This window comes from Fringilla coelebs (assembly GCF_963513975.1).
Source record: "Fringilla coelebs genome assembly, chromosome: 3".
Lineage (NCBI taxonomy): Eukaryota > Metazoa > Chordata > Aves > Passeriformes > Fringillidae > Fringilla > Fringilla coelebs.
The window spans coordinates 74,583,611-74,610,029 of NC_140030.1; the positions used below are offsets into that span (position 1 = coordinate 74,583,611).

General features: G+C 37.6%; 1 protein-coding gene across 15 annotated transcripts in view; it reads right to left on the reverse strand.

Annotated features, from left to right (window-relative positions):
* Positions 1-3,079: 3,079 nt before the first annotated feature.
* AFDN (afadin, adherens junction formation factor) overlaps positions 3,080-26,419 on the reverse strand; it is a 115,213-nt gene continuing 91,873 nt past the window's right edge. For 5 of the 15 annotated variants that reach the window (XM_084203589.1, XM_084203583.1, XM_084203594.1 and 2 more), the window contains 12 exons: positions 24,776-24,841; positions 24,543-24,616; positions 23,967-24,085; positions 22,748-22,942; positions 22,388-22,479; positions 21,767-21,955; positions 18,148-19,170; positions 16,318-16,353; positions 12,720-12,854; positions 10,251-10,542; positions 6,024-6,102; positions 3,080-5,269 (listed from right to left, as the gene is read on the reverse strand). In XM_084203589.1, the coding sequence (XP_084059715.1) occupies positions 5,125-5,269; positions 6,024-6,102; positions 10,251-10,542; positions 12,720-12,854; positions 16,318-16,353; positions 18,148-19,170; positions 21,767-21,955; positions 22,388-22,479; positions 22,748-22,942; positions 23,967-24,085; positions 24,543-24,616; positions 24,776-24,841 (2,445 nt within the window). In that variant the 3' untranslated portion in view covers positions 3,080-5,124. The other 10 variants (XM_084203584.1, XM_084203595.1, XM_084203592.1 and 7 more) reach the window with 6 other exon arrangements.

The window sequence follows — 26,419 nt, forward strand, 5'->3', positions numbered from 1 at the left end:
TGTTTCTTTGCTAAGGAACCCAGATACAGCCCAGCTATCACAGACCAAACCAAACACCCCTGTGCAGCTCTATCCACCATTTTCTGGGATCCTGCATCTTCAACAAGTTGCTACAATCTATAGCCTCTGTTTAAAAAAAAAAAAAAAAAAGAAAGAAAAGACCCATCTGGCTGGTTGCAGTTAGGTTTGGCACACAAAAATGTTACTCAGCAATTCCTCCTTGCAACTAGCTCTGCTTTGATGGAAAAATGAGAAATGGACACAGGATAAATGACAAATGGATACAGGCTAAAAAACAGTTCAAAAGTGCTGCAATGGTGTGGATGTTACAAGATGTTGGCACTAAGTAAGGCAGACAGGATCTTAATCAACATCAGCTATTTTGGGGAGGATGATTTAGTTGCTTGCAGGGTGTGACTCACAATTCTTGACAATGAGCTGTGATTTTATATGTAATGCTTATCCTGCAGCAGCAATCAAGTCAGCGAAACTCAGCATCATCCCAGAAGGATCACCTCTGAAGTGTAATGGTTAATCTCTCCCTCACTGTGGATTTTACCCACAATTAATGAGATTAAGGATCTTGTTTCTGTAGGCTGTAACAGACAGGACTTAATTTACTAGCACTCTTTGAAGTAGTAACCTAAAACCTGAGCATCCACTACTCCTATTTAGCCCCTTCTCTGTGCACCTCTGAAGGTCAAAGAGTACTAAAAATTGTCCCATGAGTAGAAAACAAAAAATCTCAGTATGACGTGTAACTCTTCATAACAGCAGCAAATCTCCTTAGGGATCTTCATTCTATTTCCAAAGCTTAGGAGGTTCCTTGATGAACAAAACAGCCTGTTGGTGAGACGTGGGAAAGAAACAATTATAAATCCAGCTATCTTCTAGAAATGCTGCCAGACTGTACTGCAGCACACCCTTCTACAGTGATTCTCTGTTTTAAATCATCTTTTCCCCCCCAACTTTCACCAATTTGATCCCATATTCCCCCTGCAAATGCAAGGCCCTGCCATATTACAGATCCTTCTGTGGAACTTCAGGGCCAAAAATTTAATGGTACTGTCTAAATCCACATTCAGCTCTATTAATTTTAGCATCAGTGAAATACCATACGTGGATTATAAAATCTGTCAGTGGATTACAAATCTTAGGATACTATTAAGTAAGCATTGTCTTGACTACTTCTGATGTATTTCACTTTAACTCCAGTGATGGAACCACAAGACCTACAACGTCCCAGCTCCATAAACTTCTGATGAGTTGTCCATTACAACATTCCAAAATGCAGAATGGGTAGAAAAGCATTTGGAGGAAAAGCCCAGGAAGAAGGCCATTATCCCTCTTCTGCCAAACACAGAGAGATGCTGCCGTATGTCCCATTTTGGGGACGTCCCCACCTCACCACTGTGAGGTGACATTCTCCACACTCAGCAGATGTTAACTTGAGACTGCTGTACTGCACACAGCCTGTAAACATTTTTTGGTGAAGCTGTAAATATCTCATTGTACATTACTGTAGTTGAGTTCTGAGCACCTGTCAGTACCAAAAAACTGAGATTCTCTGAGCAGGTGTATTGCACTGTGGTCTCATTAAATTTACCTGCTATTACAGCTGGGAAAGAAGTCAGCCAACTCCAAATTTTTAGCCCGTGAGGCTTTGCCTTCTGGAACACACAACCAGTAACTGACCCTGAGACAGCAGTATCATTTGACAAAACAGGAGGAAGAGCCAATTCTTATCACATACATGAGTCACTGCATGTGTTTTAAGACTGTTATTGCTGAAGCTCATTTTTACTAGCACTATGTTTTGTGTTATCTAGTTGAATAAGGAGGTAAAGAACAGTCTTGTTTATTCTGCTACTTGTGTACTCATTGCTTGACATACAAACAGCAATCTGTATGATCAAGTATATTGCTTATTATTTCAGGGAACAGGATGCATACTATGGACTTGGTCAACATCTTCATTTCATTGCCTTTTCCTCAAATCCCAGCAAGACTGTAGTACAGACTACCTAAAGGAGTTGAAAAACAGTATATATGCATGACAGGTGCAGAAGGGAGAATTTAACACAATTTTAAATTATTTGTTTTGTAGAGAGATGACTGCATATGCAAATATAACTTCACACAGTTAGCACTCTAAGGGCCATCATCAGTAAAAACACCAAGAGCTGTGCTGCCAAGGTTGACACCTCATGCCCCTAAAGCAAAGCAGGTGCTGCAATGCCCAACAGTATCACACTAGTGTGCTCAGTGAGCAAACCTGACCTGAAGGCATTACTACTGCACATGACACAGTTTCTCTCATAACCCGTGGAATAGTTTGCTCTAGAAATAAAAGTTTCTATGACAAAGTTCACAGCTGCAATAACTACAGACTCAAATACACCACTTTCTGTTTGTACTGGCTCTTTTGTTTAGACTGAGGGACTCACATACAGAAGAGCAATGGATTGTTTCCATTTTCTTCAAGTCTAGACAGTCTACATTCAAAATTATAAGTTGTGTTCTTTTGAGATTATAGGCGCACATCTTCAGCAGATGTACAGCTGCAGCAGAAAGCATCTACAGCACTTCACTGGGGCCAGGCTCCCTCCCCAAGCAGAATTTGAACTGCTGACTCCCATTAACCACAGCAATCCCAATGGAGACTCGGCATACACTATTTACTTTTCCAAAAGATGCCATGTTCTAGGTTCCTCTTTGCTGTTAGAAAAACAACTTTGCACTTGAAGAACTTACAGACACGATGTGACTAGTCTGTATAATCGACACCACTGGTATTTACTACTTCCTAAACTGCTGGTTAAGCTGTAAAAATCACTTCCTTCATGTCAGCACTATAGGTATCAAACAGGCTAAGAATTTTTCCTCTCTGATTAGTGAAGGTCAGCCTTTGTTGATTCTCCATGTAAAATTAATTTGAAGTTTTCACATGAGATACACTGACTTTACTCATAAATACATTTTAAGAGGACAGGCAAGGCAAAACATATTAAGAGCCCCTCTGGTTTATGATAATGTTGTTAGGAATGCAGAATTAAAGAAGAATACAAAAAACATTAAATGCAAAGTTAAATACAATACAAACTTTATTAAAAATAGGTTGCAAGTGAAATACAGTAGAAATGGGAAACTACAGCAGTTTTGATGTTCTTTTTTCAAATAATGCACAGACAAATATGAAAAGCACTTTTACACATATTCACACTTGACCTGAATGCCCAATAGAGGCCAAATCCACTCAACTGAAGGTTATAGGTATTTTTTTGCTAAGCCTTTTTCAGAGTCTAGCAGCAACAGTAATTCAGCCACAGCATAAGTTTTTTTCTTCAAGAAAAATTTGTCACTGTAAGGCTGCTAGTGTTCTCAAGATAAATTGGGAGAGGCTTGCTTTTGCTGATGAACAGACATAGCAAGCATGCAGATCCTTCATTAACACTTTGAACCAGTTTAATCTTCTACTTCATATTTAACAGGTGAAACGGTAAAAGCACACTTTCAAATAAGAAACCTGAAATATGTAAAAAATATTTACACTCCAATTTTCATTAACTTGCATTTATTTATCATACAACTCTTATTAAAAGTGATTTCTTTCCTAAGGCAGTGAAAGTCTACCCCTTTGTATTTGGAAGTGTGCACAAATCCCTAAATATATATTTATAAGAGAACAGTATGATACAGGAAAAAAAAAATCATCTAAAGCCAGTAAAGGGCTTTGTCAAATAGAAAATTTGTTTGGAATCACAATATATATTGTCTTAACATCACACAATGAGAAAGACTCTGATGAGGTCCTTATTCCCAACATCATCAGCCACATAAGCATAGCTGAGGAAATAGTGGGAGGAAAAAGATTAACAATTAAAAATTAAATAAGGCTATAACAGTGTGAAAAAATAGCTTGAACTGCCAAAAAGGCTTTCAGCACAACTGTAATAGGATGTCAGTAAAGCCAGCTAGACAGAATGGGAGCTCACTAGCATTGCTTCCTCAGCAGGAGCAGGGATGGTTCCTTGCTAGCACACCAGCTCTGTTAATGACCTTATGAACGTTCCCACTTCCAGACTGCAGTACTGTATTTGATGCTTTGCACTTCAGTCTTCTTCTCTAATATCCCAGTTGATATCTCCATAGAAAAAAAAAACTATTGCTGAACTGATAATAACAGACTTATCAATACTGTTCCAGGCCTAATTGCCCAATAACTTCTAATACACATTTCTCAGAAAACATACCCACGTGTTCTGCTCACCTTTTAACTGTAATCCTTGCCTTTAACACACTACTAACGTTTTGGTCCTAGCTGATGAAGGGCCACTAAGTGTAGCCTACTATCTATTGCTTATGTAATTTTTAATGAAACAGTTATCCAAAGGTTGTTATCTTCACATTTTTTCGAAGTTTGAAGCACAAATAGTGGGGATACAACAATGCAAACTTCTCCATAACTACAGATAAAATCTTAGGCATCCATTTTAGACCCAACAAATACATAGGAATAGAGACATTTTTATTCCAAGATTTTATCTAGAGAATGTGTGTTATGCCAGTACTAAGTAATGGTAAGATCTGTATTGATATGCTTATCCTTCTATGAACACCATACATACAGTATGTCACACTTGCATATGAAACCTTATTTAAGGTGGCCCAGACATTGGGTTCTTGTCAAACAACCTAAAATACTAATTTCTAGTGCACAGTTTAGTTTAGGCAGTTCAAGCTATTCTCACTCCCTCTGCTCAGCAGCTAAAACAAAAGTGTGTCTGTAAAACACCAGGAAACAGAACTTATCTTTGACAAGTGCTACTTGGTCTGGTGCAAAAGAACTTTACCCCCAAAACAGAAAAAAAGTTACCTTCACGTGATTCATATCTTTAAAAATTTACAGTGCTTTCATTGTATAAACCACAAGCTCCTGGCAAAGTAATCAGTTTTCTTGCTATTGCAACATCTCTAAGTCTTAATTAACAGTCTTAGATATAGAGGAATCAAAGTCACTCCTTTCAGAAAACATTCATTTTCTGTTCATACTTAGTAGTGTGCCCCCAATCTCAATCCCTCAATTTGGAGATCATCCATTACATCTGTTAAGGTGCTTTAATCTTATTTTGTGTTCAGCTCATTTTCCAGTTCCATTAGTTTCCTAGAAGCTTTTACTTTATTGGATACATCTTGACCCTGTGAAAAAAGTCGCTGGCGTTCCCTGAACGTCAGGTTTTCTGGTGCTCCAGGTAAATCTGCATCTTGACTGGAAAGGAAACAAAAACTATTTTTTATAATTCTCATCTACAAGAGTCTTAAATACAATCATTCTTGATGACATGTAATGACAGCTTCTTTGACTACAGCAAAGCAGTCTCCATTCTGTGTTCTGAAAGGTTTTGTTCCTCACACATACCTTAAACTCTGACATCGTGCTATCACTTAAGAGAAATTCATGACTTGACCACTAATTGCATGTCAAAATAAATGGAAATGCTTGCCAATTTCCAACATGAATAGCAGGTTATAAACTAAGGCTCTGCCTGTGTTAGCACAGCATTACTGCTTTGGCTAAACTAAAGCAGTTTTCTGTGGTGGCACATTTCTAAGAAAAAGCACTGGAAGACAAACCTTTTCTTGTCCTATCATCAGTATGCTACATGGTAAAGCCTGTATAAGATATATATACAGCTTAAGTCTTTTATGCTTATTACAAGTTTTTAAAGAATCCCACGGGAGAGATACTGTTCAGATTTATAAATACATCTAAACCAGCTGAAGTTGCTCATTTACAGTGATCATTTTGTTTACTTGTAGTGCCAAAACTCATTGCTGTTCAGCAGTGCTTCAGATCATCTAAGGACTTGTGGAGAGAACTTAGTTGTGTTTTGTAGTAACCCATAACAGAGCCAACAGCAGAACTCTGGAGTAGCCCCCAGAGATGCAACGATGACAACAGAAAATACTGCAGAAGCTAGCCAAGTCAGCTGTATAAAAGCTGATGGACTCCTGTATATCACCTTTTAGATTTTTTGTCTCGTGGATCCCGATAAACTTCCCCAGCAGCTGCTCCTGTAGATCCAGCGTATGAATTTATTCCTTATGCAAAAGAAAGAAGTAAGTTTAAGAACAGCAGCTACAACACAGAAGTTTTATACTGTATTCCTTCAAAAAGGTGCAGTGCTTCTTTCAAGAAACAATCTCAAATGAGAACCATAAATAATCAGAGGTCATCTGACTTCTAGAATATTTAATTCCAGTACTAATAAATTCAAACCCTCTTAAAACAGTCTGTTTTATTAATTCCTAATTTTGAGTCAAAACCCATTTTGTGTAGATTATTCAGCACATGCCAAATCATGGTCTTTATCTTACCATGCCTTATTGTAAAACAGCTACTAGAAGCTGTTCAAAGAGATCAACAGAAAGAGCAACACTCTTGATTACCCTGCGACAAACTTCACAGGAAGTAAGTTAGCTGTAGCTCCTCTCTTTCTCAGGCTAAAAGTAAGCAAAGATTAGTATATAACATCTTTGCAATTCAGCAGAATCAAAATTTTAGCCCCTGTTAAGTCTGATACACAAACTGCATCACTCAGAAGATGGCCCTTTCCTCCCACCCCTGAATTTAAATTTCAAGTCTTGCAGCACTGCACCTTTAAGCTGATATAACACACAGGTTTTACACATTATATTAATTCCTTGTAAAGGTCACAAGACAAAACCTTTTATTTCCAATCAGAAGTTTAAAAATTTAATTTATATACTTAAGACCATATTCTCTTAATAACTGTCAGGAAAAGAGTAAAAAGAAGCATATCACACTATTCACATTTGTCTTCAGACAGTTCTGATCTCAATATCATTCATGTTATGTCTTGTGAACCTTCTTTGGTACAAAAGGAGATGTTTGCTTCTTCCACTGGTACATCGAACTTTTCAGAAATATTCAGTAATTCTAAGTGAGGCTAGAACACATAAGCCAATTTAGCTAATGTGTTCTGGGGCAAATTTTTTCCACCAAGAATTTGCAGCAAACCAAATCATACTAGGTATGCCAGGCATATAAAGATTTTTTTTTCCTCTCAGTTGTGAGTCTTAGATTCCTGTAAGTACTGTCTTCCCTACTTTGAAAAGCTTGTGGCTGGATCCACAAGATGTGGCTCATGGTTTCATTCGCATTTGGATAGCGGTTTTCATTTCAGTGTTAACTTTCTCCTCGGTGAGCTGACAGACCCAATGGTCTTTAAGACCCAGTGGAAGAAAGCATGAGAGCAAAATTTGCAGAAGCATGGTTTACTAGAGTTAACACTCAGAACAAGAAAGAGCTGTAAAGGACAGGAATGTAACAGAGTCAGCGAGATGGGAGATGGTCAAACTGCACAGTGAATTCTGCATTTTGTGCAAACGGCTTTGTACGTTACGCAGGCAGTCTTCATAGAAGCTTGAGCAATCAAGTGAAGTTAACCTGTTCTCATGGCTATTTTAAAAATTATGAAATAAGAGTATTCAGAATTAGTTCTATGGTTTATGAATTAGGCTATTAAAGGCGAAGCATCATACTACAATATTCCTTAACTGTTACCAAAAACCTAATCAAATCTTTGTAAATTGTCCTTTTGATTGTTTTCCAGGAAAAACAAATGTGCACAAACAATACCACAGAACATTTCACTTTCCTGAGATTCGTTTTTCAATTAATATTAACAGGAAGCAGAATTAGAAATGCAAATATATACTAAATAGCATTCTGGGTTGTGGATGATGGGAGGCAGGGAGAGTGGTGCAGACAACTAGTGACTGATGGCTCTGGGGTTGCCTAATTCATTACATGTACAGCCTTCAAAGTGCCAAATAGGGAAGGGAAGCAAAGGCTTTTGCAAGCCTACATGCTGTGATGGAAGGCACATTTTATTTTATTACAGTCAGTTTCAAATAAGAATTCCTAGAAAAAGAAAGTCCTTTGAAAGAAAAAAAAATTAAGTACAGACATAAAGTACCCATATTTCATGTCAGAAGCCTGCCATTTCAGAATATTCTTAATTCTTTGTGATATCTGGTGTTCAAAAGCTGAAGTCCTCCTGGTACAAAATTGGCTGTGGGTTTATCAGTGATTTCACATGCACAGTAGTAGGCATTATGGTAGTACACAGCAGGTAGTGTCCACAATTATACTCCACTCTAATGAAAACACAGTCAAAAGCTAAAATGTTCCCTCACCTTCCTTTAAGATTCAGAACCTATTACAGACCCAGACCGGAGTGACAGTGGGTTTGCAGAAGAGAGGCTATTACCACAGAGACTACTGCATCCTGAGATCACTTTTTTTTTTTTTTTTAATGCAACTTGGGTGCTGTGCTGACCACAAACAGTGGAACTACTGATCATCAACTGCACCAGGGGGACAGTAATTATAACTGAGCTAAACTGTCCCATCAGTAATATTAAAAACTACACAATACAGTGCAGAGCTTCTCTTCAGCACTGGAAGCAGTTCAACGGTAGCAGAAGCTAACCTGACCTGCAAAGGAAAGGATGCTATTTTTCCTTGCTGCAAAATGATGACTTGAGCCTCAACTGAACAGGATGTGGACAAGCAGTTCAGTGGCCTTGTATGTATCCTAAATCAGATTCACATATTATTGCAGTTGGATTAGAAATGTTTCTAATAAAGGGAACCTATTTGGAGGCTCATATCCTCCCTATGCCCAGGGCACACTGCTGAATAAAGCAAGTGAGCGATTTTCCTCACTTTTTTTGTTAGGTGGCCAAAAAAAGCAATGAGGGATGTAATACACTATAGGATTCCACCTGTGCTACCAAGACTTGAGTCCACCAAACAAGCTGTCCATTCAGCTAGAAGCCAGCATAAACACCTTCCCTTAGTATCTCAGGTGACTTGCAACCTTTATCATTTTGAAAGGATGAATTGATCACATAGAGTTGGTTGTCAGGCACTTGTTAACTGCCAGTGTAAGTAAAAAGAATAAACTAGTAGAACGTCATGGCCACCACCTTCAAAAGAACATAGAAGAAAACAAAGGTAGAAGCACCAGCAGATGCTGCTGTTTAAAGACAAAGTATTATATCAATAAAGTGCAATCTTATCAGAGTGAGACATACTCAAAGAATCAAGTATAGAAGATTTCTCCTATACAGCAGCAGTTTAAAAAAAAATCCCCAGACTTTGGACTGAATTAGCTTTGAATTCAGGAGTATAGTTCAACTAGTACTTTGCAAGTAAAATATGGTGCTGAAGTTACTGGCAGCTAGAACTCTAACTGAAATTAAACTTCATTATGGTTGGCTTGGAGTTACACAACAACAAGATGAGGAGTCAAAGAAACATAGAAGTGTAGAAGGGAAGGAGTAAAGCAAACAGTACTAAGATGAAATTTGGATTTTTGTCTCTCTGCAAGGAAACTGCACTGTACAAACCAGAATTTCAGGAATGCTGCCTAATACATGAAACTAACTGTAAGACTTGTATTTCTCTTCGTGCTTGCGTATTTAAGATCTACATCTACAAATGTAATTTTTAAAGCCATTTGCACACACTATTAAAAGAGAGAGAACCCTGGTACCAACAACAAAGCAGAAGATAAGTTCTGTCCATGAACCCATTAGGAGAGATTTCCTGTGTTCAAGAAAGGTACACTTCCAGATGTTCTGAGTAAACAGCAGTCAGTCATACAAAACAAATCACTTAGAGATACAGAGTGAAAGCCAAAACCAACAGTACTTCAAACTGATTGAGTAGCAGTTAAAATAATTTCTGATTCATACATGAAAGATGGAATTTTTGCTTTTGAAAAGTTTGGGTAAAGAGCAAGAAAATTTGAGAGATCAAAATAATTAAAAATTGAAGGATTCATATTAATATCAAGATTTAAGTTAGATCACCAGAGTGAAAATAGTGATTAAGGAAGGCGGAAATCACAAAATAAGTGATTCAATCTAGAGCCCTGGAGTTGAAAATACAAGGACAGTTTTGTAGAGATGACTTATTTCATTGTTTCTACCTTTAGAGCTGCTGGCATGGATGAAACTTGGTTTGTTTGATGGGGGCAGGGGCTGGCTTTTTTTGACAGTAGTACTGTTGGCATTGACAGGAGATGACTGGAATGAGTTGGAAAGAAAGATGCCATCTGAAACTGGGCGAGGCTGGCGGGAGGGCTGCTGTGGCTTAAGGGTGGCAGGAAGAAAGTCACCATAAGATTTTCTTGTGCTGGAGTACTTATCCTGACCTGCTAGATTGGAATCCTCCTCCTCATCATCATCATCATTGTAAGCAACAAACTTGGCAGTATAAATCGTGTCAGGGGAGAGGACCTGTGTTTTGAGGTAAGAGGTGTTTCGCTGAGGTGGGGGAGGAGGAGCGTTAGATGAAGGGGTTGGGGATGGGAGTTCATATTCCCGTGGAAGTGGAGGTCTGTACAGACCAGGCTCATCAGGTTCCAGCAATCTTCGTTCGGCTTCATCGTGCTGCCTGCGCCTTTCAGCCTCTAAGCGACTGTAATACTCCTCTTCCTGGCGCCTCTGAAAGCCCAGAGGAAACAGAAACACAGTGGTCAGACATTTCAATCCATGAAATTTAAGCTTTCCATCACTGAGCTACAAACATTTTCTGTCAATCTTTTTTGTCTCCTTCTCTGGCTATAAGCAGGGCATCTATATGGACTCCTACAAACAATATTTACTACTAAGACTCAATGATTTTCATGGGTGCACTGGTGTGTGGCCAGTGGTTGAACTGTCACATTTGCAAAAAACCAGCAGCCATCCAGTAACACAATGTAGCTGTAATTTACAGATTTACCACTGCCTGTGGTCAGTAAAGCAACTGCCTGTGTAAACTAAGGGCATACCAACATTTATTACTCAAACTGTAAATACAGTTAATAAGGTGCAGATTTACTAAAGCTGTACAGAATCTGTGGGAGAGGAATATAACTAAAATTAACTACCACCTTAAAAAAGGAACTTCATAATTTTGTTTCATGCTTGTACAATGTAAATTAGTCAAGAGAGCCTTGGAATAGATGACTCCTAACAAAGTTTCTAGTATCAACACCACGAAAACTACTTTCACACAAAAAAATTATTACAAAGAACTTTTCCAAAACAGGCATCAAACAAGTACTGTTAAAAGGCATTTAAAACAGAAACTATGCTAATGATATTTATATGAGGCTACTGACCATTTAAAAGGTCATGAAATATCTTCTATGTATTCTTCCTCTTTAAGACTGTTCTGTTTTTTAAACTAAATAACATTTTATTCTGTTCAGCTCTTGTCTCAGACACATTGTAAATTAATACAAGGGTTTATTCAGTAGTTTGATAAAACAAGGTGTATTTGAGACCTGTATGTACATTACAAAACCCTTTGAGTATAAGCATGGAATAATTTCTTCTGGGAATACATGACATTTGAAATAACCATCATGTCTGGTTTTAATCCACAGGTTTTAAAAAAATCCACCTTAATGCTTATCTGTCCAACAGTGAGTCAGTTACCCTGAAAAAATAATAAATACATCTGATCTTGTTCATCTGCAGCGAAGACATGAAACTCATCTCCTTTGTACTACTATCTAAAACCATTTTTCTGATTTTCTGATGGTATTGAGTTCTGAGTTGGTGAAGTATCTCAGTCAACATCTGTCAGTGAAAACTCTTTCAAGTATGATCCAAATGTCATTTGGCTGCATCATTGTCAGAAGTTAAGAAAGCCACACCTGTTTTCTCTTGGTTGCATTTTTTAAGATCCCTACAGACTACTTTTAAAAACTTTCCGCACTCCAGATACACCTTCCTCACTTCTCTTATTACCACCTCTTCCACTCCTCAAACCATACTGTTTATGGGAAACAATTAAACAAAGCCTGAAAAATAAATGAACAAAGTTAATGTATCTAAAGTTTGGGGGCTTTTAAAATGTATTTGCTCAATCTCCCGAGATGAACAACTTTAAAAGCTAGCCTTCTTTCTGAAGTCAGTGTTATTAACAAAGCAAACTGAACAGAAGGAACTGCTTTCTCTAGGAACAAAAAGGTGTTAAGAAACATGCTGAGTCAAATAAGTTGCTTTGTCTTCTAGCTTTATCAGTAAAGCTTCTCATATTCATGTATAATGTTTCAACAGAACCCTACAACCTTGAATTTTTATAATTTGACTGCACACTCATCTGCTGAAATTATTTACTTGCTTTGTAGAAACCACTTCCCTCCCACAGTCCAAACATAAAAAACAATATGGATCATATTTCATACTTCTCTCTGTATATATATTATAAAATACTACAGAAATATGTAAGTGCCATCGACTGGGACACAGGAAAACCCAATAGCACTAACTGAGCCATAATAAAAAAGGTATGCAATTTATGATGGGAGCTGAAGGGAAACAGGAAATACCTGATTTCTTCCATAATTTTCAGAAAGGCTCTGAAGGTAAGAGCCCCTGCTAAAAACCATCAGGTACTAAGCCCGCAGTACTATTATTTCTGCAATACCAGTCAACTCCAGCCAGCAGGAATGGGCTGTGTGTTTAATTCCTTTTTGGTTTGGATAGGCAAACTGAAGCCTTGGGCCATGATCCTTATCACCAGGGCTACTGTGTTTAAACCCTGCTGACCCAACACTGAGCTGATACTGGCCAGGCTGAAGAGGAAAGGCCTGCAAGAACCCCTGTGGCACTCAGAAGACCACAACCTTTTCTTCAGCCTCTCTCCTGGTCCGCTCCTCCTCTTGCTGTCTGCGTTCTTCTTCCTGCCTGGCCCTGTCTTCTGCTTCTCGTTTCCGCATTTCTTCCAATTGTTGCTGCCGTCTGCGTTCTTCATCCTGTAACTAACAGAGACACAATTTTAATTGGTAACTCACATGGGCAAGATGGGTCAAAAATGTAACTAAATACTGGCATCTAAAAATAACTCATTCAGCAGAAAATGCTATGCTACAGATCCATCAATATAATTTCCAGTCATTACGAGTATGCTTTGTTACACTGGCTTGCCTAAAATCCCTAAGGAAAAAAAAAGCAAAATAGAGGTGCACAGAACTACATACATAAAAACACAAATTACACAGGGAGACATTTTTAGCAGTCATGTATGAACCCCCAGTAGAAGACCAAGGTAACTCATGTTCCAAAGAGCTTCAACAACCAGAGTCTCATAGGTACAGTAAAATGAAATTAAATACTTGGAACCAAAAGTCCACAGCTCCAGCAGTCAATTGTTTTTTTTCATTCTGGATTAGAATTTAAGCACTGGAAAATCATGACTCATTAGTCAAAGGGTCAATCCATTTAAAGTTACAGGCTCATTCAGCAAGTCTGCAAATAGTCTCAGGAAATAAAATCTCCCACTGTATCTGCAGCAGATGGGTTTTGAAAAAAGCAGAGAGTGAAGGAAAGAAAACTTTTGACTACTGGGATGAAACAGCTCACAAGAACAACTCATGTCCAAGAGACAAAACTGGTTTATATATGCATATGATTCTGCACAGATAGGAAAATTGGGCACAATCCAAACTTTGCATGATTCCTTAAAGCTAACAGCATATAAGCCTTTGATGGACAGCATCTGAATCGTAAGAAATGTGAAGACAACTGTATTCAGGTCAGAGGCTATTCTAAACATAATACCTATAGGAAAATGGCTAAAAATTGTATGGAAGGCAGAAGTGAGAATACAGAAACTTTTAAGAGATGGCATTTCATTTCTTGATGATCACTAACTAGTTTCTATTTTGGAACATTCTCAGATGAAGGCTGGGAACAGTGGGATGATGAGGTATGCAAGAGCACTTGAAGGAAATTGTGTCTGTAATTCTGTGTGTACAACAGTACCCAGTTCTAACTTCACCCCAAATTTTCAAGATGCAAAGGAAAATCAGCTTTGCATCCCACTTCTAGTGAGAGGGTTGTAAGATTCCCAGGTTGAGTATTTTGATTGGATGCTTCTCTATCCCAATCAGTTTTTCTCTTGTTCAAAAGTCATGTTTTTACCTGATTTACTGTACTTCCATTATCTCATCCAAAGCCACGTGTTCATATTTTAACAGGGAAGAACAACTAATTCATACAGCCAGAATGATGGAGAAAAGCATTCTCCCAGCTGTAACTGAGCAAAGCAGCTGAGCACAAAGCACCAATTCTTTTCCCCTGCTTTGACCCAGCTCTACTGCAAAGTGCCAACCATTTGCTCAGCCACACAACTTTGTCTCCCTATTGCCAACATACACTCGCAGCACTACTCCTACACCTAGGAGGGCAGAGAAGTCCACATTTCTTCTGAGCTACTGCTCCTGGTAAAGGGGTCAGTGGGCTGATCCTATCAGGAATTTAAAGATATTCACAGGACTGGCGGGCCATTCTCAAATCCAGGAAGTCTCAAATTTCAGAAAACATTCATTTCTCCAAGCACTGCTTAGAATACTCTAAAAGATTCTCCAGGAGAATTTTAAATTTATATCTATTTATTTAATGACAGCTAAAAAGCGATGTCAGATCTCACAGGGCCTGGGGAATTTAAAAAACAAACACTATCTAAGCTGACAATTCTTGTATTAACTGTTCATCGCCTTCCTTCAGCCTTGTAATTAGCAGAACAGCTATCAACAATGCTCACCCTAGACATACAAAAAAAAGCAAAAACATGACTAAGTTTTGTTGGTTTTGGGTTTTTTTTAGAAACAAAGTAGCAATTACTTGGGTATATGAAGTGGCATTGTTTAGATGCATTTATGTCTCGAAAGTCATGGGAATGGGATAAAAATAATGAAATTATGAAAAAGTGGTATTTGCTGGGTATAGTGTTCAACTATTTTATAATTTACTTGGTGCCTTTTTTAAAGCTAAATCTATGAACATCATAAATCATCAACTGATTTAGGCCATGCTTCCATCTAGCCCAGTATTCTGCTATCTCTGACCATGGCAAAAAGAGCTGTACATGAGCCTGGCCTTTTCTTCTAGCATTCCCCTGGCATTTAGCATACTACTAGAGATGTCAGCTGGTACAGTCTTGTCTAATCCTCTGAGCAGCTGTTTGCAGGCGTGATGTCTATGCATTTGTCTAATCCATTTTTCAAGCTGGTGATACCATCTGCCTTCACCAACCTCCTGTCACTGAAAGATCCAGATGTTTGCAGTCTGTTTGGAAACGTACTTTATCTATCTAGCTGCAGCTCCAGGAATCAAGGTTTGAGCAAAAAAATATAGGTAGTATGTAGAAAATACTGATAAGATCCTAAGTCTGAAAAATCCATGACTCCTGGCTTGTCCTTAAATTCAAAAAGTTGAACTACTTCACCTGTTCCACTGCTGTAAACCGTTTAACGCTCACGTAACACACAGATACAAAACTGAGCACCTTAGATTTTATAAGTTACCAGAAGTATGCATTTTAAAAGGCAATTTTTTTTTCACAAGGCAGTGCTGAATATTCAAATCCATATTTTGAACTGACAAATTGACAGTTTTTCCAAGCAGCACAAATTAAATTTTACTAACATTCCCTTTCTTCAGAACTGGTACACTAATTACACAGGAATTGACTTTGAAGGGGATGTATTTCTGCTCTGGAAGGCTACAAAACTCCTTTTCCATGCCCAGTCAGTGCAATAAAATACAAAATTAGCTGGAGTCATAGCAATTACTGCTCCAGTTTGAAAGCCTGTCATGTTTTAGATGCAAGAGAATAGTATTAACCAATTGAAACTGAAATTATATTGTAATATAATGATTGCATGTTTATGCAACCAACTTGGAAATATCAGTTTGGAAGTGATTTCTGAGTTTACAATCCATTTTTATGTTAATGTGCCAAAACCAAACACCTGTAACACCTGCAAGCAACAGGGTGTCAGGATGTGCTGAAGAAGTATGCTGCATCAAACTGTAAAGGAAGTGTTCTTAGAGCTCTTCTAAAACCTGCATGGGTACGAAAGGGAAAGGAAGCAATCTTACCTCACAGACTGTTCATTCAAAGTTATTAGTAAGATTTTGTAAACAAAATTGCACAAATCAGCAGATACAGTTTTATGTTAGATCACTGCTGCAACAAACAAATCAAGTCTGCAAGCAGAACACAACATCTAAGAGGAAGGAAACACAGGGAAAGGAATCACCATATCTGAAAACATTCAAATGCATGCTTGCAGATAACTTACTGCTTACAGTATCATAATGATCTCTGAACACCCAAAGATACAAAATCATCATCCAAAGCACATAGGGCTGTTATTAGTAATAATAATAAGGAACTGAAATGGGAAAGAGATATTGAAGAGAAAGAAACAAACATACCAAATCTAGAACAGAGATTGCTGGCACAGCAGTCTGCTGCAGGTAGTAAGAAAGGGGAAAAAAAGAAAGATGCACAGCGTAAATAAAGATAGGTTAGATATGTGCTATTTCAAAAGCATTTTCTTTTATTTGTTTAGTTGGCTGCTTTAGAATGAGGAACTGAATGGACATAAATGTGAAATACAGAAATTAAAACAAATAAACCAAAATATCCAAATAATCCACCTCAGTAGTTCCGCAAAGATGCTACTTAACTGCATCTCTAAAAGCGAAATGTAATCAAAATGAAAACATGAATTCAGTTCAAGACAACTGTTATTTTTTAGTTTCAAAATGTTCCAAAAAGCTGGAAGAACTTCATACACAAACAGTGTTTTAAAGCCAGCACTTGCAGAGAAGACTAATATTGTTATGCAATAGCACTGGCGGGTTTTTTTTAATAACACGTGGCTTTCTTAGCCTTGCCACAGTAAAATTTTTAAGACACTGTTTGTTATAATGGCAGTTATACATGAATTTTTTATGCCCATAGGTAACTGTCTATGTGCCAAAAATTGCCTGTTAGCAATGCTGGACTTTAGGGAAACCTGTTTGCCAAATACATATTTAGCTTTTTCTTTCTTCAGTTTCCAAGTTTGAGGTATCTATTGTTTTACACAGTAATAAAGTTAGGCATAAGGGAAAAAAAGGAAAGCAATGCAGACTGCAGCGAATATGAGAAGAGTAAGTTTAGGAAATGAAGCTGCCAAAACAATCGTGAACTCAAATCCTACTCAAGCCACTAGCTATTTCTGAATGTCAAAACAAGCATGTCCAAACATTTCTCAGGAATTAAACACTGCTTATCACAGAATTAAGTCAACTTTTCAAGACAAACACACAGAAGACACTGAACATATTACAGAGCTAAATTTTAAGCCTGGAAAAGCATAGCTATTGGAATGTAATTTTGGAATCCATGCTGTTATTCAGGAAAGAACAGATTTTACTATAGACACTTCTCAATAACAGTAGATTTATCAGAGTCTTGGGAGACAACAGCCACCAGCAAGTGGTTAAAAATTTCACCATACTATTCAGTTGTATTATCTTATTACATATATTATGAGCTTTCACAGAAGTGAAGCTAAGGTAAGCAAACCTCAGATGCTGATTAAACTGGACACCATGAAAAATCCAGGCCTGTAGGAGTTGGAGCTCTAGACAGGGTGTATTAGCTATTACACCACCCAAAACCACACAGCTCAAGCAATGCCCCCTCCACTGCTGAGGTCAGCACTGAGGGGTGGGTAAAGGTAGAGGTAGCAGCTGTATCAGACCAGCAAGTTGGAATGTGTGTTCAGCTCACGACTCCCTGGAAACAGTATGCATTCAGTGTCTTGTGTTCATGACCCAAGACTATAAATAAAAACTTTTAGAGGTAAATACACTGGGGAGGGGGGGAGAAATCACACTATTTTTATTCCTGATTCTCCCACAAACTTTTGTTATTTCAAATGTTTTTGCTTACCTTTCTGCAAGCAAATTTCTGCCATATTTTACCTTCTAACCATACTCTAGGCACATGGCAAAAAACCTTTATCCAAAGGAAACTTTTCTCTCCCCAAAACCAGAAAAGTAAATTCAATTGCTAAACTGAATTCTATAAAAGGTAGCTTTTCCACAATACATTACTTAACTAATGAAAACACTCTAAGTTATTAATTTTAACATTCAAGCCATTTAAGAAAGTGTCATCTTCCTTTACTCTCTAAGAACACCAAAATACTCAAAAAGCATAAAAACCCACCAAGCCAGAAATTTACAGTATTTCTTTTTAAAGGATTTTACCCTTGCTCTTCTTTCTGCCTCCAGTCGCTGCATGATGAGCATAGTATCCACCTCATCATCCTCCTCTTCATCGTCATCTTCATCCTTTTGCTTTGATTCTTGCAGTCGCTTTTGGAACTGCCACTCAAGCATGAGTTTGCGGAGGCGGTCGTTTTCTTCCGCTGTACGATCAGGTTTGTTCTGAAGGTCCTGAATCTCTTTACTCAGCATGTCCACAATGTGCATCTGTTGCTGCTTCTCCAGCTTCTCCTTCGCATCCCGTTTCCATGGATCTGGAGAGAGGCTATCACCAGAGGACAGTTCTTCCTTGCTGATAGTAATGTACTGCAGATCTCTCCGCTCAATAGTCCGCGGCTGCTGTTGGGGCTGCAGCTCTCGAATAACTGTTTCTTGAGACCTCTGCAAAGTTGAGGGCTTTTCTGATTTCACTTGTTGAAGGGAGACAGGAGGAACCACAGGCTGAGCAGGAATTAGTGGCTGAGAACGCATTTGGCCCAGCTTCCTCTCCTGCTCACGACGTTTCCTTTCTCGTTCTTCTTCCAAACGTGCTTTTTCCTTTTCATACCACCTCTGATGCTCTTCTCTTTTTTTACGCTCAGCAGCAGCTACCTGGGAGGATGCTTGTGCTCCTATCTGATTTGGAGGAGGTGGTGGAGGCAGAGGCAAATCCATTTGTAGTTCATCAAATTCAGCAGCATAATGCACTGGAGGAGGTGGTGGTGGAGGGGGAAGATCTGTTCTGATGGGCTGGGAAATGGCCACTGGAGTCGGCTGGCTAGTGGCTGGAGTTTTCCAACGGCCAGGTCCACTTTTAGTTAAACAAGAACCAGGTGACACTGGTTTGGAGGAATGGTTCAGATGTTCCTGGCTAGATGTGCTAGAATCCACAGATGAATTCATCCACTGGTCGCTGTCTGACTTCCGATCAATGTACTCCACATCCTTCCGTATAACAACTTCCAAACGATTCCTCTCTGGCTGGAAAACTTTGTCTCTGAGCTCTTCCTGGGAATGAGCTACACGCTGAAAAATATTAAACAAGGCATGTGTATCACAGTCCATCCACATTAAAGCATATTTGAAAATGGCTTACAAAACACATTGTTATTACTGAAAATAAGTACTTTTAATGAATTTCAGCATTTCCATACCCAGTAGGTTTCCCAAAACCAACAATAAAATATTTTTCTCAGTCTTCTTAACTCATTCAAGAGATGGAAGTCTTAGCAAGCTCCTCAGAACTGCCTGATAACTGGACTGGGAGGAATGATGAATGCCAAATGGAGTTTAAGCCGAAAACCTCCCCAGCTCACGCAGTTTCTCAGGACCATCCCTGACAACCCCTCCCCCACGTGTGAGTATGAGAGTCCTGGTGGCTCTGAGCAGCAGCTCAGTCATACCAGCTCTGCCATTCAGACTTAACTGGCTTCACTGAGCATCTTTCCTATTGGGAAAGCAAACACAAAGGCTACAGACAGAGAGAAGAGCGCCTCTGCCTACCCTCCTCCATTAACAGGAGAGATGCCCTGCAGGAAGCTCCCATTACTAACACAATTCAGGGTACAGAATCCAGGCAGGCAATCTAATTCTACCTGCTCCTGGAACATGAGTATAATGGTCTGAGATTTTTGTCACTTTAGTGCAACACCAAGTCTTTTTCTATAGAACCTCTGGGTCCCATTGCACTGAACAACCACCTGAAAAGGAACACTTTAATTTAACAGGATTATCAAATCTGTTAATGATTTTCTTGAAGCAAATATTCATACTTTGAATGTTAGGAACTGCTAAGCACTGAACACATAATGCACCAATTATCAACAACTGAGAGAAGACTAACAAAGCAAACTCCTTTTATTTTCCTTCATCAATGACCTTAACCATGACCTCTAAAGAATGCCTTCTTTGAGAGGAACAAGTGTATTTTTTATGCTCTATTAGTCCTACAGAGCTGAACACACAGTTATTTGTGGTAGATTTGCTGTAAAGATGCACCTAGTCAAAGTTTGCTAATGCTTTCAGAATAGAAAACAGGCATTTAGCAGCTTTTTTTACAAGCACAGTTCTCTCTGCAAAGATTAAAGATTATTTTTTTACTTTTGTAGAAGTTTTTCTTCTGTTTTCTTCTAATTTTCAACTTATAAGAACTATAGTCTGGCAGGGAAAAACTATTAACACTTTCAGTGCTAGGAAGAAGTAAAACCTTCTATTTTGCTTTAGCAAAATCCTTTTCAGCCCTGCCTTCAGCCTTAAGGCTATAGCTCAAATTCAGTTCTGTCAACAACTTTAATAGATGGGCTTCATCTTTACCAGTTTTAACCACCTCATCTCAGCTACTCGCTTAAGTTTGTTTTAAGCAGGGGAGAGATGCATGTCCAGGCAACAATTATCATAATTGTATCAGAATTCAGTTAAGACAAATGGGTAGGAACCATTCTCTGGAGACACCCACCTCCCCTTCTCCCATCACTGACAGGAAGCATGTAGATGTTAACTATGCAGCAAAGGTTAAGTGAGATAAAATCATGAAATGTGGAAGAGTTTAGCATGGAAATTCAGTAAAATATTTCTGCATCTATTTGCCTAAGTTGTTCAACTTGCAGCATCCCCTTTCAGAATTACCATCCTACTTTGAGCAAAGCATCTTTTTTTTTACAGCCCAAATAATGAGAATTCAATCTCTATAATACTAAAAAGCCACTAAAATAAAAGTGACTTTTTACTGAATTCACTTGCTCATGCATGTGTGAACAACCTATAAACAATTCTTTCTTTGCTTACTTAGACAGAATCTCAATATAATTTACATGACACTTTTCCAAAAGTAAAAGATAAGCCTGGTGTAAGGTTCTGCTCCTATCGCTAATTAAGAAACAGCACAAATGAAAAAAAAAAAAAAAAAAAAAAGCTCTATATTTTTAAGTCTGGTGGATTAGAGAAAGAAGATCATCCAGTAACTAGATTTAGTAGATCTAGGTTTAATTTCCCGTATGGATTTGAGTGAAGTTCTCACTAGCAGGAGCAGAACAACACTGTGTTTGAATTTCTAAAAGCACAATGGTCATTCCATGTCAAGATGCATCTACACTTTGATAATAGATATTATTTGAAATTATATATTTCTTTTTTTAACTAGGAACAGGGAATGTGTTTCAGTGAACACCTTGGATAGGTCTCAAAGAACTGTTTTATTTCAATTTCAATACTTTATCACTTAAATAACACATTCTTCAGGCAAAAATTTTTCCACATAAACCTTCTTGGAAGAATGGAGATTTAGTTTGCTTTTCAGAAAGCCACAAAACCTTTTACAAGATGAACCCCATTGCACCCCATTATCTCCAACAGGGGGATTAAAATATCCCAGATAACAGGTCTGCAGAACATGGTAACAAATTCTGTGAAAGGAAGGGGGAAAAAAGGCAAAATGAAAAGAAAAAAAACCCCAAACCACAGGGTTCCTGAACCCAAGCCCACCTTGGCAAAAGTATAGTTGTTCCCATCTCATGGTATAGCTGTAGAGAACTGACTATTCTGAAAAAAGTCTCTAGCAGTCCAGGAATGGAAAAGCAGTTTCTTTCCGATTTGTTTCCTCATATTGAAAAAAATTACTTCTCACCTGCATGGTAGTATTGATAGAATGATTACTTTCTGCCTGAAGCTGTGGTTTTTCTTCATAACTTGGCCACTGACTCTGAGCTGGACCCATTCGATCCTGAGACTTTGAAGCTGGGAATGTGAAATATTCTCTAGTATAGGTCTGTGTTGGGATGGGATAAGCTTCAGGTCGCGGTGGCAGAATCTGTTCCTGGAAAAGGGAGAAAAAAATAAGGTAGGATTGTCTACTCACATAGATCTGTATAAAAGATTGTTCTAAACATGCTTTTTCCAAATATTTTCTTTTGGCTCCTAAGAGCATTACTCATTTGGGACAGGAGATGAAGAGGTTGCCTAGTATCAAATATAACTGTGACTATGACTCATGTTTTTATGGTCTCAAAGTGAGTATGCAACATTGTACAAACATAAGAAATCACAAGGACAACTTCACGAACAAAATTTAATGAAATAATTGAAAACTTTCCAAACCTTTCATTAGCTGTAATAAGCAAAACCCCACCCAGTCACAAGCACCAGCACTGTAGTCAAAGAGTTCAGTAAGACACTGCTTTGACTCAAGCCCACTGACACTACTAATAGATAAAGTTTAATAGCCAGCATTTTGCTTGCCATTTCTGACCTCTGTACAAAGATTTCCAGTAGAGACTGAGGTTATTTTGGTGGTAGTTCCAGATGCATAAGCATTCTTTCCCCCAGGGCTTGGAGGCTGATCTGTTGGAAAGTTAAAGGAAGCATTTACATGACTGTTAATAATAATTTACAGACCTTAATAAGGACTTAATAAAGTAACAGTATTCACAAACTAACAACTATTTCGTCTTTAAGTAGTTCTAGCAAGAAGCTTGCTCCAAATGTTACCACTACACTGGTATTTTAAACTTAATCCATTTTTAAAAACAGTCACCCCCTTTTGAATACAATAGCCTCTAAAACTACTGGAGGAGGAATCTATTCCCAAAAGAAGGATAACTTTTCTTACTTGCTACATTGGGACTGGAACGGTGATCGGCCCTGTTCTTCATCAATCTGTCATCCCCTGGCAGCTTCTTTGGTTCACTGTACTCCGTCCACGGCAGCTGAGGACTCTCAGGTGATCCATTTTGCGTGGAATTGTTATACAGCTCAAAACCTTCACTCTTTGGTCGGGGTTTACCTGAGCCACGGCGGTCAGAAACTGTAACAATTGGATATGCAGTTTCTCCTTTTCACTTAACTACTGCCTAGCGTATTTTTTTTCAAACCAGAGCTACCTTGAGCTTATATTTAAAAAATTAAGTTCCCAGTAAAGAAAATGCTAGATTTAAAAATCTTTATTTTTTTCATATATGCAATCCCAGTCTTCTGTCAAATCTACAGAATTCCCTCCATCTGTGTTCTTCAAAAGAACTTCTGACAAGGTACCACAACAATTGGAAAAACTAAATATGTTATTCTGAAAGGTCTCTGGATGACTGAGACATATGGCATCTGGGATGGTGTTGTCAACTGTGATAATAAGGATTTGTTCTTTTAACCCATTCTTTCCTACACTGGTAGTACACTGTATGTAGAAAATGTCTTCATTAACAAAATTATTTCCTTTACAACAGTATTTTATATTGGACTTTAATATGTCTTTTGTTAGTACCCTGAAGTAGGATGATAAAACATTAGAAAGAACTTCTTATGATCAGATACTGAAACTTAAGAAGATACATTTCAACATTTCTAGTTTAAAAAAAAATTAAAATTCAATGGCAAAATACATTCCAGGGCTTCTGTTTACATTTATTTATCTCCTACTTGTTACACTACACTCTGTGGTTACACAGAAGACATACTCTGAGAGGAGAGAAGCTCTTCTAAAAGGGACAAAAAATGCCATTAAGTTTAATTCCCTTTATATTAATTATATTCCGTTTGTTAAAACAAAAATTAATTCAAATCAGAATTGTTTTTAAATGCATAATTAACTTTTGAAAGGTACAAGTGCAAAGGATTTGTTCATTAGTAGACTAGGAAAATTTCAAGCAGTATTTAAAACCAGATGATTTTGTGATAAGGAAGGAATTTTTTTTCTGTGCAATTAATTGATTTTCTGACTTCATATTATAGTAATACTTGGTACGATACTGTAAATTATTCTATTTTCTGCATTCTTATGAACGCAGAAGGCAGACTTACAGAGTTTTCATTAACATCAATATTAGTATCTTTACCTCTTTGCATCATTGGGGATGGCTGATTAAGCAGGGTTGCCAGGCCATGGTAAATTGCTCCTTGTTTTGCTACTTCGAGTGTTACTACAGAACCTGTCCTAGTCATAAGTTCTGCTGCCCTGTAAAAAAAGGCAGAGCAAATAAAACAAAATTAAATTAGGCACTGTATTACTTAGTTACCCTTATTATCAGTAATCTGTTGCTTGACAAAGCACTCTTTTTCAGATTAATACTTAAAATCACTTTGAAAAAAATTACAAGACAATGACAAGAAGATAGGCTTATGCACACAGACAATACTTACTGACAACTACTATTTAGTCCCAGTTTCTGCTTCAAAGGTCAGAAGCCAAAGTATTTAAAATTAGACCTAAATAAAGATTGTTCAAAACCAAAATCCAAATGTATAATACAATTTCTTCTATATAGATAACCCATAGTGTATGAAAAGAAGAGAAAAATAGTACACAAACAGTTGAACTTGTTGCTAAGGTTATCCGAGCTTCTGCCCATCTTGGTACATTATTAAGCTAACATTTTCTTTGCATAAAAACAACCAAAGAAAGCATTCTGTACCTCTCCTGGGACAGGCCCACCAAACTTCGACCATCCACACTAAGCAACTGATCCCCTGCGGCCAGACGACCATCCTAAATATGTGTTCAAGAGAAGAAAATTCATACACCAATGCTAGCAGGATCTCCATTAAAACAATCAATCATTCACACAAACTAGTAAACAAAGGATTTTCAAACATTTCCAAAGGCTCTTGCTACTTTTGAAATTGATGAATTAAGAATATTACTAACCACGTCTGCAGCACCTCCTTTCACAACAGACTTGACATATATTCCAAGTTTGTCTTGACCAGCACCCTACAGAGAAAGAGGCATTAATTTTGTTAATTTATATTTGATCTCTTAAGCACTCCACAAACTTTAATCAAAATTTTACATGGCTAAGTAAACCTCTACTTTTACATATTTTCAAACTGGAGAAAAACCAATTATGAAGAGAATAGTTCCATTCAATTGAAGTCATATGAAAAGTTTAATAGTAGGCCTCTTAGAACTGCAAGCTTTGTTAGAAGCAAAGACTATTTGGTCTTGATGCAAGTTTGAATTAAAAAAAAAATACATTAACCAAAACTTATACTTTAGAAGTTTGCTCTAGTCCCCTTCTAATAAGAAATACTTATTTGCACTTTTGCACACGTTGTTCTTAATACCTCTTTGTATTTTGCTTTTAAAAAGAGCACTGTACCCCAGTGAAACAAGGTAAATTGCAGATTACAAGAAAAAGGAATAGAAATGGTTTTTTACATTCATTAGGACTGTAAAGGAGCCAGTGTAAAGGAACGGAGAGTATCTTTAGCTTTACATAAACAAGTAAAGCAGACATAAGTATTTTAGAATTGACAGAGCCAATATTTAAGTCTAGTGCAAAACCATGCAATTTTGTTCATAAAACATCTTTCTCAAAAGTGTTCTGCTACATTTTGAAAGGACTGTTAACAGTGAACTTATTGCAAGACAGATACCAACAAATACCAAGATACAAGAATGGAAGCATCTATTCAAGCCATGCTGTTGTGTCATCCACATGCTCCACTTTACAAGACACCACACAAATCAGTCCAAATGTTAGTATCAGAAACCTTTAAATTGTCTCTTATCATGTAAGACTATTACTTGTCATTAATCTATTGCAGCAAACGGTGCCGTTTTTCTCTGCAAGTCACTTAGGAGAGTGCTAAGTACGTTTTCAACAGAGCACAGACTTAATTTTAACATCATTTTTCTAACTTCACCCCCCAAGTTGCTTTGATATTGAACATACAGCTTCCTCCTTTTTTTCCCCTCCTCCTTTTCAACTCTTTTGTTTTGGCAGCAAAAGCATGCATTGCTCTCATTGTTAAAATAGAGTAAAATAAGAACCAAGGTGAAGATTATTCCAAAGCTAGTGTTACACAGACACGGCTTTCTACACAAGTGAAAGACCTATTTTCATTAAGTCTAAGGTTAATCCTAAATGTTTACACAAAAGATGCAGAAAAATAATTCCTTCAAGTCCTTATGATTCTAGATTAACATTCTACGTGTCCAAATTTTTCATAATTGCTTAAGTCATACTTATTGATAAAAAGGAAAAATGAAAAAAATAACTAAAATATGGATACTTTCTTTGTCTAGAAAGAATACAGAGAAATTAAGAGAGTTCAGTTCCTTTTTGGTTTTCTTTTTTTTTTTTTTAAAGCTCTAAAGAAACATTGCTGTAACTGCGGAATAATTTTAACTTTATACCAGAAAAATTGGCTAAAATTATGAGAAACACAAGTCAGGAGACAACTAGATAAATGTAATGGAAAATGAAATCATGCTTCACAAATCTCTTTGTTTTTCCCCCAAGCAACCAAGACGTATATGAGGAAGGATGATCTAGCTGAACACCTA